General features: G+C 52.9%; 1 protein-coding gene across 2 annotated transcripts in view; it reads left to right on the forward strand.

Annotated features, from left to right (window-relative positions):
* NUDCD3 (NudC domain containing 3) overlaps positions 1 to 18,640 on the forward strand; it is a 61,505-nt gene that overhangs the window by 30,187 nt on the left and 12,678 nt on the right. For both annotated transcript variants that reach the window (XM_057304274.1, XM_026502541.4), the window contains exon 3: positions 8,486 to 8,618. In XM_057304274.1, the coding sequence (XP_057160257.1) occupies positions 8,486 to 8,618 (133 nt within the window). The remainder of the gene's footprint in view (positions 1 to 8,485; positions 8,619 to 18,640) is intronic.

Here is an 18,640-nt window from a genome sequence, read left to right on the forward strand (position 1 = left end):
GGGCCCCCCTCTTCCTGGACATGTTCCTCACCCTGTCCCCATACTTAGCCCACCTTTCTCTTCTTGAGGGGGCTTGTGTCCCGATTCAGCGCCTTTGGGGGTTCTGTGATATAAATAGGTTGCTTTTTAGTCTGTTTTTCAATTTAGAAAAGAGTTTTTAAAACTTAACTTTGTTTTAACTTCGTGATAGCGGAATTTGAACTAAGAATTCCTGACTTAATTTCTTTTTAATTTTAAAGCCAACCTTTTTCCTACTCTTGAGTGGGTCTTGTTTCTATATTTGTTTCTAATGTTTATGTGTCGAGAACACGTGTTTTGTTTGCAGGACGAGATCAAATCCAGGCAAATTTAAAAACAGGGTATAACTTCTTTCAGGATAATGGACTCTTTTTCATCTTTGTGGGATTGTGTATGAAGGAGGTTCCTCTACCACTAAATACGGTGGTGGTTAACTTGTGCTTGTGCTGATCCTGGAGAAAACGTTCGTTTAATAGAAACCTTGTAGTTTCTCCTGTGCTTTACAGAACGGCGATGACAGGTGTGTGTGTGTGCCCCTCATCTGCTCCCAGAGGTGAAGGAGGTGTGTCCCCAGGGGTGCAGAAGGAGAACCAGTCGGTCATTCCAGGTTCCGGTGCTCGTGGAGATGAGGGGACCAGGTGACATGCTGCTTGAAGAGCACGGAGGCTTCCTGAGGGGCGGGGGGGTTGGATCGACGTGGACGCCCTCTTCATGCCAAGTGCTCGGCTCCCCGGACCCCCGGGCCTGCTGTGCTGAGGTCCCCTGTCTGTTCAGAGCCCTCCTCAGGGCTGTTAGTAGAATCCATCCATCTTCGGAGGATTCGGCTGCTGACCCTGCGCGGGTGGGGGTGCTGGCCCCAGGGCCCGAAAACTGTTTGGACACAGCTGGTGAGCGCGCGTGGGCTGGGGTGTGGTGAGGGCCGGGCGGGAAAGATGGGGGAACGTGTGTCGTGCGACGGGGACACACGCGCTCCGAGTCGTAGCGCGCACACAGCAAGGAGGACTGACCCTCCCACACGTTGGGCAGGTGTGCTTGGTGTCAGGTGTGCGGGACAGCTAGCTGGATGCAGGGCTGCCGCAGACCTAAACCGCGGAGAGGCGCAGCACGTGGGCAGCGAGATGGACCGTAGTAACAGTGGAATGACACGAGGTGTCGGGCTTCTGTGCCAAGGTCTGTCTCTCTGGTGTGTCTCAGACCTGTTGGTGGCAGCCTTGCCACAACCCCGAGAACCCCGTGCCCTGGCCTCGTCCCCTGGTTCTCACATCTCCCCTCCCGCCCTGCTGTGCTCACGCTCCTCCTGCTTGGGCCTCCCTTCCCCTCGCGGCAGCCCTCGCCAGTGCAGGGCAGCCTGCGCCTTTCCTCTTGGGCTGGGCACCCACGTGCCCCCAGTGTGCCATGACGAGTGTCACCAGGTGCTTCTGTCGCCAGGACAGAGCCACGCTTTCCCAGCCTCTCAAGCGTCCTTTTTCCCAGCTTTTTCTGCTTTACCTTTCTTTAAAGTGACACCTGCTCTGGCTCTTCCAACGTGGTACTTTCTGGTTCTCAAACCTTGGCCCGCCTGAAGCTAGCTCTTGGGTGGGTGCCCATGCTGTGTCCTTCCGTGTGCGTGCGTGTGCACCTCGTGCTTTTGCACACGGCAGCTCCAGAAACCACCGCGTGCCCTGCTGGCCTGACACAGCTGACGGTGGCTTGCCTTGGGGTCAGCCTCTCAGAGGTCTTCCAGCGTGAGAGTGTGGGCTGGGGTCCTGCCTGGAGCTGGGCAGGAGGGGTGGGCGCTGCAGGGCTCCCAGTCTGAGGAGCAGTTTGGGGACTGGCTATCAACTGGGGTGAGTGTACATCCATGGGAGAGTGGACGGCTCTGGGGACGCTGCTGTCCGGAAGGCGGGGAGAGGCTGGGGACGGAGCTGAGGCGCCCCGCCAGCATCCTGGCGGGTTTGGGGCCTCGCCGGGTCTCATACTGGGGCTCTCTGGTTTCTGTGTCACCCTGACCAGGCCTCCTGCCACCGTGGCTTCTCTGCGTGTGGTGTGCACATTTGGACCTGGGGCTGTGTTGCGGGCCACGTCCGTCTGGCAGGTGGGTGCGGGAGTCCCAGTGGTGTTTTCTCGAGTGTCATTGTCTTTCCGTTGGGCAGTCTGTTGAGAATTGCCGTAGTAAAGCTGGTGGTGACTCGTTTGACCTTGGATGACAAGGGGAAGAACACTGAGGAGTAAGTTCAGTGTTCCTCACTTGCACGTTTGTGGCGTCGGTTGTCTCATTTTTGTTGGAAGATGTCTATTTTACAGTCCCATGCTTGTAAAATACTTGGAATGCTCTTTCCTTTGTTCAGGTAATTAACGTGATTTAAGAAAAAGTCTCCCTATAACAAGCTTCCCCTTTCAGTGAATGAGAGCAGCGTGCGGTAAATACCGATGCTGTTCATGTTGCCGACCACCTGTCCAGATTGTCACGGGTAGTCCCGGAATTTGCATTAAAACCTGTCAGATCATTCATGGGCGTATTAGGAGGACTTCACGTACCTTGCCTCATTTCTTTTAGGTAAAGAATCATCTGGTATTTTTAATTGTGTTACAAAATTAAAATGTTAAAAGTAGATTATCAAAATATACTTGTTACAAGAATTTTGTATTAAGTCCTGGCAGTGGTGGGCAGAGTCTCCTGGCCGCAGGCGTGGGTGCCCTGGAAGTCCCCGGAGGTGCCGGGCCAGTCCTGTCCCCTCCAGTCCTTCTGGGCACCCCAGCCTCACGCTCTTTCTCTTCACACGGGCTTCTGGTACGACTGGTCAGGGCCAAAGCAGGAACACACGAGAGCAAGGTTGGACACAGGCTGATGACTGTGGGGCGTAGTTATCAAAGCCCAGGAAGGGTCCCAGGTAGGCCACGGAGGGCCCCTGGCGAGGGAGGGCCCCAGGAGCTGTTCGATTCCAGAGATGGGGCTTGTGTTAAACAGACATCGTGAGGAAAGTATGAGGACCACTTACACACCAGGAGAAGGTGTTGAACTGTGAAGCCGACAGAGTTCTCCCACGATTATAGAGCCGTGCAAACCAGGAAAGCACCAACAGAAGCCGTGGCAGGAGCATCACAGAAGTGAGCAGATGTGGCCAGTAAGCGTGGACACACATGGGAACGTGAGTGCGAGTCACACTGAGACATTCTGTCCCGTGCGCTCGGTGGGCAGGGGCCCCAGGTGTCGGCAGGACCCCACGTGGGCACACTGCAGGGGCTGGGTCGTGGGGTGGCCTTGGAAATCTGCGGGCGATGTCTCTCGGTGGGATGCTTCCCTTCACAGCCTGGGCCAGCGGTCCCCCGCCGGGTGCACAGCCGGGACAGACCCCCCAGATTTTCACAATTCCACGCAAGGAGAGAACCACACCATCAGTGCCCACGAAGCTTCCCTCTGCTTCCTCACCTGGCATTCTCGATCCCTGTTCCGTCTTTCCCTACCCCAGACTTTGTTTTGGTTTTGACAGGACAAATCCGGAAATCATGAAATTTCACCCGTACTTGAGTAAAAATAGGACCGAAGCTTAATGTAATTGTCATGAATTTTTTACATCACCTAATCCCCAGGCTGTGTCCGCTTCTTCCCGCTCGTCTCAAAGTGCCTTCTCACAGTTGGTGTTTTCAGACTAGTATTCCCTGCAGGCCCCAGTGTGGCGTTTGGTTGCTGTGTCTTCTAACCCTCCTGATTTGGAATACTTCCCCTTTCCTCTTTAATCTCTTGCTGTTTATTTGTAAAGAAACCTGGAACTTTGTCTGTTAGACTTTCCCACGTACTGGACTGGGCTGCCAGTGTGTTCATCGTTTTGGTGACCGTGTTCTCTGCTCCTGCCCCCGTACCCTGGCGGATGCAGTGGGTTTTAAGCCCCGTGTTGGGGACTGTCACAAAGGTGGAGACATCGCGGGAAGCGCCTGGTGTCTGGCATTGTCGACATTGGTGTTCTGGACCCTTCTGTGGGCAGACCCTCCCGCCACTGCCATCCCTTCAGCCAGCAGCCCCCGAGCACTGCTGCCCAGAAGCAGGTTTCCAGTGCAGGGGACAAAGTGGTGATTTTCTCCTGCTGGTCTGCACTCTTCAGTTATCTCTGGAGTCCTGATAGAGGGACTGGCTTTCTGAGATTCTGGTGCCTGCAGAACCGTTATATTAATTTTCAGGTGGGGTTGTACTCTGGTCAGCAAGGGGACTGATGGGCTTTTATTTCACGAGCTTGCAGACCTTTGAATACATCCCATGTTTCAGTGTTTTGTGGATGTTGGTTTTTTTTGGGGGGGGGAAGAGAACCCTAAGCACGCTTCACATCCAGCATGGAGCCCGATGTGGGGCTTAATCTCACAACCCTGAGATCATGACCTGAGCTGAAATCAAGAGTTGGATGCCCAACTGATCAAGCCTCCCAGATGCCCTGACATAGTTCTTTTTTGATGTTCAAATTGTCTCATCTTTGGCCAGCAGGAGCCCCTTGGGGGGTGGGTGTTCTTCTCTTGGGACCTCCTCATCTTGAATGGTGTCCTTGCTCAGGCTCTGGTCCCTGTGTGACGTGGGCTGTTTTCGTCTGGGAAGACTGACTGGTGGTAGATGCTGGACTGGTTATGCTAAGTGGAGAGAAGATTATTGAAGCTAGATTTTAAAGAAGGGGAAGGGTAAAGTACAGATTTCTCAGAATATGCAGCTTGTCTCTCCAAGTGCCCCAGAGGGCCAGGAAGCCTCCCTTCCTCACAAAAGTGGACTGACAAGCCTGTGTCCTGAGCCAGACTGTCTTTCCAGATGGGAATGTACTGAAGAGAATGGCTACCGAGTATGAGGGTGACAGTGACCACGGGCAGGAGGGGACAGTGGATGTCAGGGAGGCGCCTGGACCACATGGAGCTGCTGTGAAGGGAGCTGAGCCTGGAGCAGGGTACCTGATACCGTGGGCTCCTGCTGCTCCAGGAGCTGGGAAGAGGTGGCCATAGAAAGGAACCTGTAGGTGCAGGGGAAGCAGGAGGGCCGCGGTTGCTGCTGGGAGGGGAGGCTGTCAGCACGGTGGGCCTGCCTGGGGCAGAGCCTCCTGGGTGGGTCACTGTGCACGTGCTGTGCAGTCCAACCCTTCCTTTCCAAGCTGCACGGTGAGCGTGGCAGTCATGTCTCGGTGCCGAGACGGGGCCTGTGAACCCGCTTCCAGGAGGGCATGGTCGGCGTGAGGCTCCTGAAGCAGGGCATTCGCCTCCAGGGGTGGGCTCACCTCTTCCAGCTTGCGAAATGCAGAAACCCAGAGAAGAATCCCTGTGTTCACGTCTGCTGTGGCTCCTGTTGAGGGCTAGATGTGGTGGTACCAGTGAGCAGGAGGTCAGTGGGAGAGATGGAGATACCCAGGGAAGGAAAAGATTTAACTGCTTGTTAAATAGCGTGTAGCACGTACACGCTCCCCACACTCCCCACACGTGTGTGCACGTGCACACGCTCAGGCCCTGGTCCCTTCCACTGGGTGCACTCGGGGGAGCCACCCCCACTCCTAGAACCTGGGGAGGGGCCTGAGGGCGGCCCCTGTGCCCCCAGTTATACACCGGTCCCCATTTCCCATGCACAGTCGAGCCTCCTGCACAAATGCTTTTATGTTGGGTCTGGGGCCCTTTACGTAAACCACCACTTCTCATCCTGGCCTCTGCTGTTCTGAACTTGGGGAGGAAGGAGGCCCTTGGGTTACTGCCATGCACAGGGGCGTGGAGGGGGGCAGGGGCTAAGCAGAGCTCCCATCTGTGCAGGTGGCGCTGGCGGTGGCCGCCTGCAGCGCGAGGCACAGGAGCCTGGCCTGACTTCTCCTTTAACACGCAGAACCCTGTCACGGGGCTGATGGGCTCCGGACGTGGGCGCTGCTGGGAGGCCTGCCTGCTGTCTGCACCCTGGCTGCTGACTCATGCTCCTCCCCTCCCCTCCCCCCACCCCCAGTGTACTCGCTGGCAGCTGCAGGGGTGTGGCTACAGGCCCGTTGGGGGATGACAAGGCGAGGGGGGCCCAGAGCACCTGCACATGACAGGAGGCTTATTTTTACACATTGTTGGCTGGAAATAATCAACTTTATTTAAAGAGAATGTGGATTCCAAGTGTTATAAAAAGCACCCCACAGTGTGCCTGGCTCCGTGGGGAGGAGGTGCAGGTCCGCTCGGGGTGAGCCGGCCCGGTGCCCGCCTAGCTGCCCGCCCTGGGGTGCTGCGCGGCCAGAGCCCCTCTGTGAGCGCCCAGTTCTGGGACAGCTCCTTCGGCATGGCCCCATGGGTGCAGGTGGCCCCTTGAGCAGGCATGGCCCTGTGGCGTCCCTGGTGGCGTTGAGGGGTCGTGTGGACCCCAGCCGATGAGGGCTCCGCGCTGGGTGTGGGACGTAGCCACCCCTCCACTGTGAGAGGTCCCGAGGTTCTTTCCGGATTTCTGCCAAGTGCGAGGCCATGTTGGCCTTTATTTTGTGTGGCTCTTATGTACGTGTTTCCGTAACGTCGATGATTTTGGATAGCTGCTACACACAATTCAGAAGGCCGTGTGGGAGGACCGCACAGTGAGGACAAGTCTTCCGGCTCCATCCGGGTCGGGTTTGCCGGACCTGTTCTCTGCACATTTGAGCGCGTCCATCTGACGTGAGCTCTCAAGCTGCAGCGGGTGCTAGAGCGGGTAGGGGCTGCGGGTGCTGTGTCCCCGGACCCCTTTTGAAGTGCGGAGATGTGAGCAGGCTGGTGTGGTCACGGGAGAGCTGCCCAGTTGTGGGGCCACTCTGTCTTAAAAAGAGCTGTTTTTCCCTTGATCACGTCTTTGTTTTGAGGAACTTGGGTGATGCGTAAAGGTACGGAGAAGAAAGGCAAACTGCTCATTGTTCTACCACCCAGAGACCCCACAGAGACTTAGCAGGCGTATCCGTGGGTAGGGACACACGTGTGTGTTCCTGTTTAGGGAACGGCCTGGGCCGCACTTGGAGCCGTACACCAGACGCTTTGCTCCCGGTGCTGGGCAGCCTGTGCGTGCGTGCGTGTGTGTGTGTGTGTGTGTGTGTATGTCATGGCCTCTGTGTCCAGCGTGCCTGGCCATGATTTCCTGCCTGCTCTCTGGGGCTCCCTCCCGAGCTCCCTTCCAGACTCTGGGGAGGGTCCTCCTGGCCTCTTCCAGCTTCTGCAGAGGTGGGGGACAGCCCTCACCCCCGTGGCCCATAGCCACGTGGCTGTGTTCACTCTGTCATCCCTCTGCGCACATCTTCGTGTCCTGGTCTCCCCTTGCAAAGGACACAGATTGGATCAGGGCCCCCGATGACCTCATTTTAACTTTGAAGCAAGGCACATTCTGAGGTCCCGGCAGTTAGGACAACATAGAATTTTGGGGTCGCACTTCAGCCCCTAACAACAGCCAGTTACCAGCCCTGAGGGGTGGGCCGTGATGGATGCCCAGCCTCACGTGTAAGGTGCATGAGACATACCCACAGGAGCTAAACACATTCTCGTCCTGAAGCTTTAGCCATAAAAAGCGCATCCCCGTGAACCACCACCTGGCAGAGGTGAGGGCCTGATGGGGTGCATGTGCTCTGAGCCTTTTCCACTTGTATTCACGTGCACAGATGAAGACCAGCACGGCGCCTTGTCTCCCCACGGGTGTGTCCGCTGGGCTCCCGAAGGGCTGGAGAAGGTGGCCGAGGTGCCCCTGTCATGGGGATGTCCTCCTCCATGACTGGGCTTCTGTCTGTCATTTAGGTGTAAAACCCACCATAGTGCGCTTGTGAGTCCAAACTTATTTTTATGATGCTATTTTTGCTATTATTAGTGCCGTTCAGTTTAAAAGCACATGTTTTATTGCAGTTGATTTGTACCGTCCGCTGCTTGGCCAGGCCTGTGTGCATCTGTGCTGGGGGCCCTGCCGGTACAGGGGGCTGGCTGGTGGGTTTTCCAGGCAGCCTGTGGTTTTGGTGTATTGCCCTCGCTGTGCGCGCTTCACCAGGAGAAAGCCGAGGCTATGGTGGGTTAGCGTGGAGGCCGAGCAGACGCGGGTTGAGGTGGTTCTGCTGTTTTGTGAAGATAGGCCCTGCCGAGCAGGTGGTGAGAAAGCAAGAGCCCGGGACTTTCTTACCGTGGCCCTTTGGTTGAGCGACGGGCCTGGTCCGTGAGCTTTGGGAAGCCCGGCTGTGCCGTGGAGCGTGGCTGTGTATGCTGTCCCCAACCCGCGGGTGCTGCCCTCAGGGGCTTCTCTGCATTGTCCCTTTGTCCCCGTGGTTTCCTGGGAGGCCTGAGTAGGAGGGTCAGGAAATGTGAGACTCAGCTTCTCAGGAGCTGTAGATGGGTGGGCGTGGGTATGTGGTCAACGCCCCGGTGTGCGGTGGGGGTCTGGGAGTGCTATGGGGCTCCGGGCATGTGGTGAGGGCCGCTCGTGTACGGTGGGGGGGGGGGGGGTCCGGGCATGCAGTGGGGGGTCCGGGCATGCGGTGGGCCCGGGTGCATCTCACCTGTTGCTCTTCCCCAGGAGGCAGGAGCAGTTCCAGAGAAACCCCGACAGCTACAACGGTGCCGTGCGTGAGAACTACACCTGGTCGCAGGACTACACCGACCTGGAGCTCAAGGTGCCAGTGCCCAAGCACGTGGTGAAGGGCAGGCAGGTAACCATGGGGCTCCTCCAGCTTCTCTGCTCGGCTTCTGTCTTCGGGCACAGGTTTCGGGGGTGCGTTGTGCCGGAGCCAGCCCGGCTTATCTTCCGGACGTGCCCTGCCAGCCTGGCCATGCTGCTCAGGCTTACCTGGTGGCCAGTGGTGCAGTTCCACTGTTGTCCCGTGGGTCACTGAAAGTGCCACAAAGCAGGCAGGGTGGTCGTTATGCCCGTTTCACAGATGGAGAAGGTGGTGTCCTGGGCAGGGACCCCTAGGCTCTGCAGTGGCACGTGGACTTCCAGTCCTGTGCTCTTTGGGGCTCCTCCATGGCGTAGGGGCCACGTCACGTGGGAGCAGTGGCGCTCACAGCTCGAGTTGGTCTCTCCACCTCCGTGAGCGTGAGTAGAAATTTGATCTTTTAGTGGAAGAAACATGTTGTTTACTTGTTGTAAGTAGGTAGGCTTTACTTTGAAGGGAAAAGCCCCATGTGGTTTGTGAAACGGGACATTACGTTATTATAATCTCCTCAATGTAAAGAATTCTCATACTTGCTGGATAAACCACGTCCTCACGTCAGTCTTCACAAGAGCCTGCAGAGCAAGCAGCCCCTTCCATGTTCTGTAGGCAGGAAAGTGAGGCCGAGGGGTCGCTCAGCCTCCCAAGTTGACAGGGAGCCCACCGTGTCCCACTCTTGCCGTGCCTGAACACTGAGTGCGCTCGGAGTGTGTCTGGGTGGCGATGGCTGGATGAGGCCGTGGTTGGCGCCGGGGTGTCAGCCTCCGAAGCTCAGGTTGCTTTCCCAGTTGTCAAAGAGCAGCACTGCTGGGTTCTTTCCAAGAGAAGGTCCCAGAGCGTGTAAAACAGAACTCGTCCGTGAGTTGCATGTACATTTTCTGGAAACAACCACCGTGTGAAGTGGCTCCGGCTCTGCTGGTCTGGATATGTGTGAGCCAGGGTGGGCGGTGAGTGAGCCCCTCCAGGCCCTCCACCCCTACTTCTGTCTCGAGGTGCTGACCCCAGACTGCCCAGGCTCTACCTGAGCAAGCCTGCCTTGTGTGTACAGGTGTATGACTCCTGCCAGCGTCCGATGAAAGTGGACCATTCTGCCGCACAGCCTTCATGGCTCTGTGTGGATGTGGCTGGCTGTCATGGCGCTGTCCACTCATTTCCCCCTTCACCCCTGTTCCCACCCTGTCTGGGGAGATCTCACCAGGGTCAGTGACCCCTGGTCAGGTAGACGAGGATCCAAGGCAAGACCCGGTGACTGGGAGTCATCCCCACGGGGTCTGGCTCCGGTGACCACATCCTCTCTGGTGCTGGTAGGTCATGGCTGGCTCATGCAGGCTGATCTTCCCCGGGGGAGTACTTTGCCTGGCATCTTCTGGGGTCTTATGGGGCAGGTGTTGATTTAGGGCTCGTTTTTTGGTGGGATTGCTTTGTGCTTAGGTGAAGGAATTATGAAAAGTGTTGGCTGCAGACTTTGCTTATCTACTGTCCGTCTTGTAACTTGTCCGTGAAGTTCTGGAGCTTTTTCCAAAAGGACTTATGTCAGACCCAGCCCCAAACTAGTGATTTTTCTCTTTGACTATGGAGAGCCAGGAGACCTGACCTCTCCCCTGTCCTTTCCACCTGGGAGGCAAACATGCTGGTGACGGCAGTGTGTCTCCTGACTCTGCTCTGCCACAAGCACTGTGTCGCGGGGGCCCTGCTGCCCTTCATCACGTCGCCATCGTACCTGGGGGTCAGAGCCACACTTCTCTCAAATGCGGGTGTCCTGACCTCTGGGATGATCTGTCCTTGCTTTCACCAAGGGTGGCCCTGGATTTTGCTTGTTCCCACACGAGACATTTACTGGGCACATGATGGTCCCCAAGACTCGGACAAGATTGCTGCTCTGGGGCTGATGTCCGTGGGGCTCAGGCAGTGACCGGTGGCTCCGGGATGGCCGCTCCAGGGGGCTGTGGGTGCCGTGCGGCGGATCAGCGGGTGGTCGGTTTGCTCGGCGCCCTTCCTCCCTACCCTGGCACCTGTGGCGCACACTGGAGGCAGCGGTGGGGAGTGACTTGTTCAGGGTCTCCCCGGGCTGGTGTGCTCCGGTGCCAGCACTCCCCGCACGCAGGGGTGTGGGCGACACCGCGCCAGAGGGACCGCGTTCTGCGGGAGTGCATTCTGCTGACATGTGCTGACAGTGTCACTGCCCGCCGGGCCTCCCCTCCGGCGTGACAGAAGCCGCCTTCTCCTTCCCTGGCATCTTTTGTCCAGGTTGCTGTGTTGTTCGGTCTTCTTAGCTGAGGTACAGTGACGTCCTGGTTGCAGGTGCACAGCCTGGCGATCTGATCCCTGCGTCTGCGGGAAGTGTGGTTAACACCTGTCACCTCACATGGTAACGGAGTTGTTTCTTGCGACGAGAACTCTCAGGATTTAGTCTCTTAGCAACTTCCACGTTCCCTGTTATTCCCACACTGCAGCCTTCGCGTAAAACTTTTGTGGTCTCTCATTTTTTTCCTGATCTAAGCATTTTAGCCATGACTCACTTAAAACTTGGGAATGGTTTTTTTTTTTTTTCCGTGTCTTGGCTTTTGCTGGCCTGGGGGTTTTTTCCTCAGAGTTGCCTCGTTCTTTCTGGACTGGCTGCCTTCCAGCTCTTCCCTGAGGTGCCTGTCACAGCTACCTGTCAGCGGTGTTTATTTTTGGGTTTTTCTGTGGCACCTGTCAGATGTCAGCGTGATGGTGGCTGTGGTCGCGGCAGCTCGCTGATGGAGTCACAGTTGTGGGTGTGTGCGCGCGCGGCGGGGGTGGCGGGGGTGGCGGGGGAGGGGCGGCTGTGGGCGGGGCTGCGGGCTGAACCGCCCCCCCCCCCGCGCCCCCCGCTTCTCTGGCAGCTGAGCATCGCCTCTCCGAGCTGATTTTTGCAGAGGCGAACTTGCCCCTTGGGTGTCGCGGAGGACCGAAAAGAGAGCGTGTGCGTCATGCTTCACGCAGCCTTTTTGCGGTGTATCATTTTGCGGGCGACTCCACAGACGAACTCGCAGCTTTGGTCTCGTGTGTGAGGGAAACGTGGGTAGCTCTTTGCTCCGTGCACGCTGCCGAGGGAGGACAGCAGCCAGGTTCCCCTTCCTGTCCTCAGTGCCGGCGCCGAGCAGGCAGAAGGGGCGGCGCGCTCACAACAGAGGTGTTGGCGCGTCCGCCGGGGCTGCTCAGGGGCCTGGCATTTCACTGAACCGTAGCACTTCCATGCTGGGACATCGACCTCCGGCGATTCGGAGTTTCAGCCGGTGGTTCCGCAGGTGCCGAGGCCGCAGACCGTGTGGTAGGGCGGTGGCGGAGCAGAGACAGGACCGGGCGGGCCGGTGAGCTGGCTGCCTCTCCGGTGGAGGGAGTCATGGTGTTGCTGCAGAGGCTCGGCTGGGTACGCTGAGCGACAGGCACGTTTCTGCCTCCGTGCTGTGCTGCTTCCTGCTGGAGTTGGGGGGGTTCTTTGCTAACGGAGGGAGTCCTGCTGGCTGGTGGGCTCACGGCCATGCCTCACCCCGTCTGTGTCTCCACCGTGGGAACCTTCCAGAACAGCACCAAGGCTTCCAAGCGTGTCTTGTACAGCAGTGCTTTGCCCCCGAGCTCGATGCAACTGATAGGAGTTTGTCTGAAAGCTCCGTACCGTGGAGTTCCCTTCTTAGAAGGCGTTTAGAACGAATGTCGGAAGGAGCTTTAGAGAGTCAACTTCAGTAACAGAGAAGGCTCGTCGGCTCCATGTTCGCTTCGTACAGTGTTCGAACGCTCAGGATGTTTGTCTCTTCAGGAGTGTAAACACCGATGGCAGGAAGTGTGTCTCCTGCCTCTGTCCTCTTGTCCTCTCCCAGCCCCTGCCCCGCCCCCAGCGTCACGTATGAGCTGCTGGGACAGACTACGAGCCTGTGCTGTCACATACCACCACCTCCCTCCCCTCCCCCCCCGCCGCCCGCCCTTAGCACAAGGACATGTTCCCGCACCCATTCCCACTGTTGGCCATGCCAGGACGGCTCTGGTCTCTGGCGCTGGCTGCCATGTCCCCTGTGCCTCCAGTGTGCCTGCTCAGGCTGCCAGAACCCTGAACATGCAGGTGCCCTGAGCCCACGGCCCCTCACACCCAAGGCTCCCGTCTGCCTTTGTCCCTTCCGGCAGCACGCTGGTTATTAAACAAGTCCCCTGGTAATTGGTACTGAGGTTGTTTCCAGTCTTCTGCTATTATAGACAATAAAACAGTGCCCTTTAATGAATTTTATTTTGGGGGCTCCTGCGTGGCTTAGTTAAATGTCTCACTCATGGTTTCGACTCAGGTCGTGATCTCAGAATTGTGGGATCAAGCCCTGGGTCGGGCTCTACACTCAGTGGGGAGTTTGCTTGAGATTCTTTCTCCCTCGCTGTACCCCCTCACTCACACATGCCTACTTTCTTGCACTCTTTCTCTAAAACAGATCTCTTTATTTATATTCATTATTTTTAAAAATATTTTATTTATTTGAGAGAGAGAGAGAGTGGACAGGTGGGGTGAGGGGCAGAGGGAGAAGCAGGCTCTGCTGAGCAGGAAGCCGGATGTGGGACTCGATCCTGGGACTCCAGGATCATGACCTGAGCCAAATGCAGCTGCTTCACCGACTGAGCCACCCAGGTGCCCCATAAATAAATCTTTAAAAAAAAAAATTGGTTTATTCAAGTCCTTTGACTTTTTAAAAATTGGTTTGTCTTTTCATTGTTGAATTGTAAGAGTTCTAAGTGTAAATACTGTACCCTTTTCAGATAATTTGCAAGTATTTTCTCCCTTTCCATGAGATGTCTTTTTACTTAATTTTTTTAAGGATTTTATTTATTTACTTATTTATTTATTAGAGAGTGGGGGAGAGCATGCACGAGTAGGGGGCGGGGGCAGAGGCAGAGGGAGAAGCAGACTCCCTGCTGAGCAGGGAGCCTGAAGTGGGGTGATGCGGGGCTCGATCCCAGGACCCTGAGATCAGGACCTGATCTGAAGGCAGACACTTCACCGACTGAGCCACCCAGGCGCCCCTCTTTTTACTCAAGTCTTAAGAGATGGTGTTTTTTGAAGCACAAGAATCTTTAGTTTTGATAGGGTCTAGAATTTATTTATTCATTTATTTTTGGTTGCTTGTGCATATCTAAGAAACCATTACCTAATCCTGGGACATGGATATTTACATTTTTGTTTTCTTCTGTTTTAGGTCTTACATACAGATTTTTGATCCATTTTGAGTTAATTTTTGGAAGGTATGAAGGAGTTGTCTAACTTCATTCTTTTGCGTGTGTCTATCCATTTGTCATAGACCCATTTATTGAAAAGACTGTTCTTTCCCTCATTGAATTGCCTTGCCACCCTTGTTTAAAATCAGTTGACTGTAAATGTATGGGTTTATTACTGAATTTTAAATTCTGTTCCATTGATCTGTATGTCCATTCTTATGCCAGTACCACAGTGCTGTTTTGATTGTTGTATCTTTGTAGTAAGTTTTGAAATTTTTTGTTCTTTTTTTTCTTTCTATGTTAAATAGAAATTTTCTAGTGTAGTATTTTATTTTTTATTTTATTATTATTTAAGATTTTTTTTCAAGTGAGAGAGAGAGAGAGCATGCCAGGGATGGGCGGAGGGGGAGATAGAATCTCAAGCAGAATCCCTGCTGAGTGTGGAGCCCAAGTGGGGCTTGATCCCATGACCCTGAGATCATGATGTGAGCCGAAATCAAGAGTCGGGCGCTTAACCGATTGAGCCACCCAGGGATTACAATCTATTTCAGGTCAATACGACTTAATTTTAATGTGTACCCGGAATTGGCTTTTATATGATAACTTCTGTTCTCTGCTCCTTTCTGGTGCAGTTGTTATAAATTAAATAGGAGAGAAAGAGAGTCGACAAAAGGTACACTTACACAGTCTTTTATATTTATCTTTACAGGCACTCTCTATTTCTTCACGTGGATTCAAGTTACTATCTAGTATTCTTTCATTTCAACCTGAAGAACTCTCTCTGGTTTCTTGCAGGATTTGTGTAAGAAAAGATAGGCCTATTAGGGATGAATTCTCTCAGGGTTTTGTTGGTTTTTGTTTGCTTTTTTTGTTTGTTTGTTTTTTAAATCTGTGAATGTCTTAATTTTTCCTTCATCTTTTAAGGATAGTGTTGCCTGATAAAGACTTCTTTGTTGACACCCCTTCCCTTCACCCTTTGAATACTCCCTCCCACTGCTTTCTAGCTTGCGTGGTTGGTTTCTTTTTTTTTTTTTAAGATTTTATTTATTTATTTATTAGAGAGGGAGAGGGCGCGCGAGCACGTGTGCATGAATGGGGAGCAGTGCGGGGGGTGGGGGGACATGGAGAGGGAGAAGCAGGCTCCCAGCCGAGCAGGGAGCCCAATGTAGGGCTCCATCCCGGGACCCTGGGATCATGACCTGAGCTGAAGGCAGACGCTTCACCGGCTGAACCCGCAGGTGTCCTAGCCTGCATGGTTTCTCCTGACAAATCAGCGGTTACTCCTCAAATCCGCTGTTATTCCCGTTGAGGAGCCCTCCTGTGTGAGAAGTTGCTTTTCATCCTACTTTCAAGATTCTTTGGCTTTGGCTTTTTTGACAGTTTGATTTTGTTGCATCTAGGTCTTGATCTCTTTGAATTTATCCTACGTGGCATTCGTTGAGCTTCGTGTGTGTTTTCTGTCATTTCTTTCATATATTCTCTCTACCCTCTTTCTCTTTCCTCTCCATCTGTGGCTCCGTTGTGCACGTTGTGGTGTGCTTAGTGGTGTCCCTCAGGTCTCTGAGGCTCTGTTCATTCTTTCTGTTTCTCACAGTAATCTCGTTTGTCCCGTCTTCAGATTTTCTGATTCTTCTAACTGCTGTGATTTGCTTTTGAGACCCTCTTGTAGATTTTCTGCTTCTGTTTTTTCCCCCCGGTTACTTTTAAATTTCGGAATTTGTATTTGGTTTTTTAAAAAAGTAATGTGTATTGCTTTATTGATATTCTTCATGAGATATTATTCTCATACTTTTAGTTATTTACACATGGTTTTCTTCAGCTTTTTGAGTATGTTTACAGTAGCTCATTTATAGAATTTCTGCTAAGTCCATGTCTAGACTTCCGCAGGGACACATGTTGTTGTTTGCTTTTGTTCCGTGTGTCCATGGGCTATCTTTTCTTGTTTTAGTGAGTCTTTTAATTTTTTGTTGAAAATTAGGCATTTCAAATAACAACGTGGCGACTCTGGAACTCAGATTCTCCCTTTTCCTCATGGTTTGATGCTGTTGGTACTTGATGTAGTTGCTCTTGTTTGTTAGATGCCTTTCCTGAGCTGATTTTCTGAAGTCTGTATTCTTTATTGTATGTGGCCAGTGAAGTCTCTGCTTGGTGAACTTAGCAATCAGCAAGTGATTGGACAGACTTTGTGAAATACCTAGAACCGGTGAATTTCTCTCCCAAGGGACTCCGTATGTGTGTTAGGGCCTGCCTTTAACACGTAGCCTAGCAGTTGAAAATTCTCCCTTACCCTCCACTTATTCATGCAGAGTATCAAAGTCGGCCAGTGGTGAGAGGTTAGGGCCTCACCGAAGGATTTTTTCTAAGCCTGCGCATAGCCTGCACATTCATGGGTCCAAGTTTTCAAAACCTCCATGGATATTATATTCCACAACTTTTGCTTTTGTTCGCCTCAGCTGTTTTCCACTATTTCAGTCAGCTATGAAGTTAAAATACTTGGTCTAATTGTTTTTAACAAACACTCCCTGGGGAAGAGGCTTTTTTCTGGGTCCATTTAAAAACAGCATAACAGGGGCGCCTGGGTGGCTCAGTCGTTAAGCGTCTGCCTTTGCCTCAGGGTGTGATCCCGGGGTCCTGGGATCGAGCCCCGCATCGGGCTCCTCCGCTGGGAGTCTGCTTCTTCCTCTCCCACTCCCCCTGCCTGTGTTCCCTCTCTCGCTGGCTGTCTCTCTGTCAAATAAATAAATAAATAAATCTTTAAAAATAAATAAATAAAAATAAAAACAGCATAACAAGTGGGGTCTTCTAGGGAACCATCCTACAGGTTAAGTAGTCAGAGTTCTTTGGGAATGAAGTTTTGAAGGCGCTCCAGCTCCCTTGTGCGTCCTCTGATGGCTGCCGGGCTGTACTGGGAATGTGGATTACCGAGGGGCTAGAGAGTGAGAGTGGGTCTAGGGTAAGCTAACATGTCATAAAGCTTGTTTTTCTTGAATAAATGCTCTCTGGGTTCCTGCAAACCTTTGGTTAGTTTCCAGAGTTCAGAGGAAAACACATATTGACAATTTTTGCCAATATTCATGTTGCTTTTTTGGAGGTGTTACTCTACTATTTTCACGTTCAGATCAGAAATTTCTTGTGTAGCTTTTTGTTTTCCTGGTGTTTCTTGCTTTCTTTTTAATTTGTAAAAAGTATCCTTTCGTCATCATGTCCAAATCACCCAGACTCACTAGCACAGTGTATTGTCTAGAAATCACTTTTCCTGAAGTCTTCTCATCTCTGATTCCAGCCTGGACCAATTATGTTGCAGTTCTGCTGTACATGTCCATCCTGGAGCGTTCTTTCACGGCTCTACGTTAAATTCAGTGTTTTGGATCCCTTTTGCATCTTCCTCTTCCGTCCCCCCTGCCTGTTTTATCAAGATATAATTGACATAGAACACTGTATTAGCTTCGGGGGTATAACATACAGCTTTGACGTCTGTATTGCACAGTGGTCGCCATGGTAAGATTAGTTTCCTTTGTCACCGTACGTAAAGTTTCGTGTCTGCGTGTGTGATAGAGTGTTGGAGTTCTCCTCTCTTAGCAGCTTCCGCTTGCCCGCTACTGTGTTTTGAGCTGCGGTCACCGTGCTGTGCGGGAGGTCCAGGCCCCACTGACCTTCCTACTGGACGTTTGTGCCTTTGGCTTCCTTCTCCCAGATCTTCCTCTGGTTTGGTTTTTTCCCTCATTTTGCTGGGCTGTAGCCTCAAGGAACTTTCTCAAGGTATGTTGTAAACACAGGATTCTTGAATGTCTTAAAATGTAGTTATTGTAAACTTTCCTTTCCTTTATCTCATGGTTTGGGTGTGTATGGAAATCTAACTTTAAAAAAATTCTCCCCTTAGAAGATTGAAGGCATTGCCTCCCTGTCGTCTTATGTCTGGTGTTACTGTTTCTAGAGATCTCTTCCATTCAGGTTCTTTGTGAGTAAACTTTTCTCTCTGGTCTTTGGAATTTTGGGGGCCTTATTTTGAATTCTTAGTGTTACAAGTCCATGGTTTGTGTGTGTTATGTTTTACTCCTTCTGAGCAGCTCTTTGGTGGGGTTTTGTCCGAAGGGATGGTTTCCGGCACGCCGCCCTCACCTCCTGGGTCGGTCTTTGTCTCTACTTCGATGTTTTTTTACTGTTTTTCAGTCTTTCTGTTGCAGATTCTGTTTAGGTTCTGTGTGTTTCATTCTAAGTTATGTATGTGTGTGATTGTTTTATTTTTATATTTCATTTGGTTCCATAGTCACGCCTCTCACACCTCTCTGAGGATATATACTGGAAATATTTTAGAATTGCCTTTTTTCCCATTCGCTCTGTACTCTTTGTTTTTGTTTTTTCATGCTGCTGGTTTAAGGATGCCATTATTAATTCCGTTAGTTGTTTTTTTTTTTTAATTAAAAAACGTATTTTCCCTATTCCTTGAGTAGGGGACGGTGTTGCTGGTTCTCTGTACTGAGTGTCTGAGGCCTGTCCCTCTTCCGCTGCTGAGAGCTGAGGGTCGACCGGCCAGCCTTACGTACAGCACACGGGGCCGGCCGCCCACACACTCCCCCAGACTGCTGGTCAGTGTCTCTGGAGCACTGCCCCCCATCGGTCTGTCCCACAGCAGGTCCCGTCCCTTCTGACGGGGCTTCCACAGCTGTCCCAGGGCTGACTCTGAGCGGCTCTGCTCCCGCCCTCCCTACCTGCTGACTGCCAGCCGGAAGCCCCATGCAGCTGAGGCTCCCAGAGGCAGACCAGCAGACCACTCACTCGTCCCTGCTCTGTACGGTCTGTCCCAG

The sequence above is a fragment of the Ursus arctos genome, unplaced genomic scaffold (genome assembly GCF_023065955.2).
Source record: "Ursus arctos isolate Adak ecotype North America unplaced genomic scaffold, UrsArc2.0 scaffold_3, whole genome shotgun sequence".
Classification (NCBI taxonomy): domain Eukaryota; kingdom Metazoa; phylum Chordata; class Mammalia; order Carnivora; family Ursidae; genus Ursus; species Ursus arctos.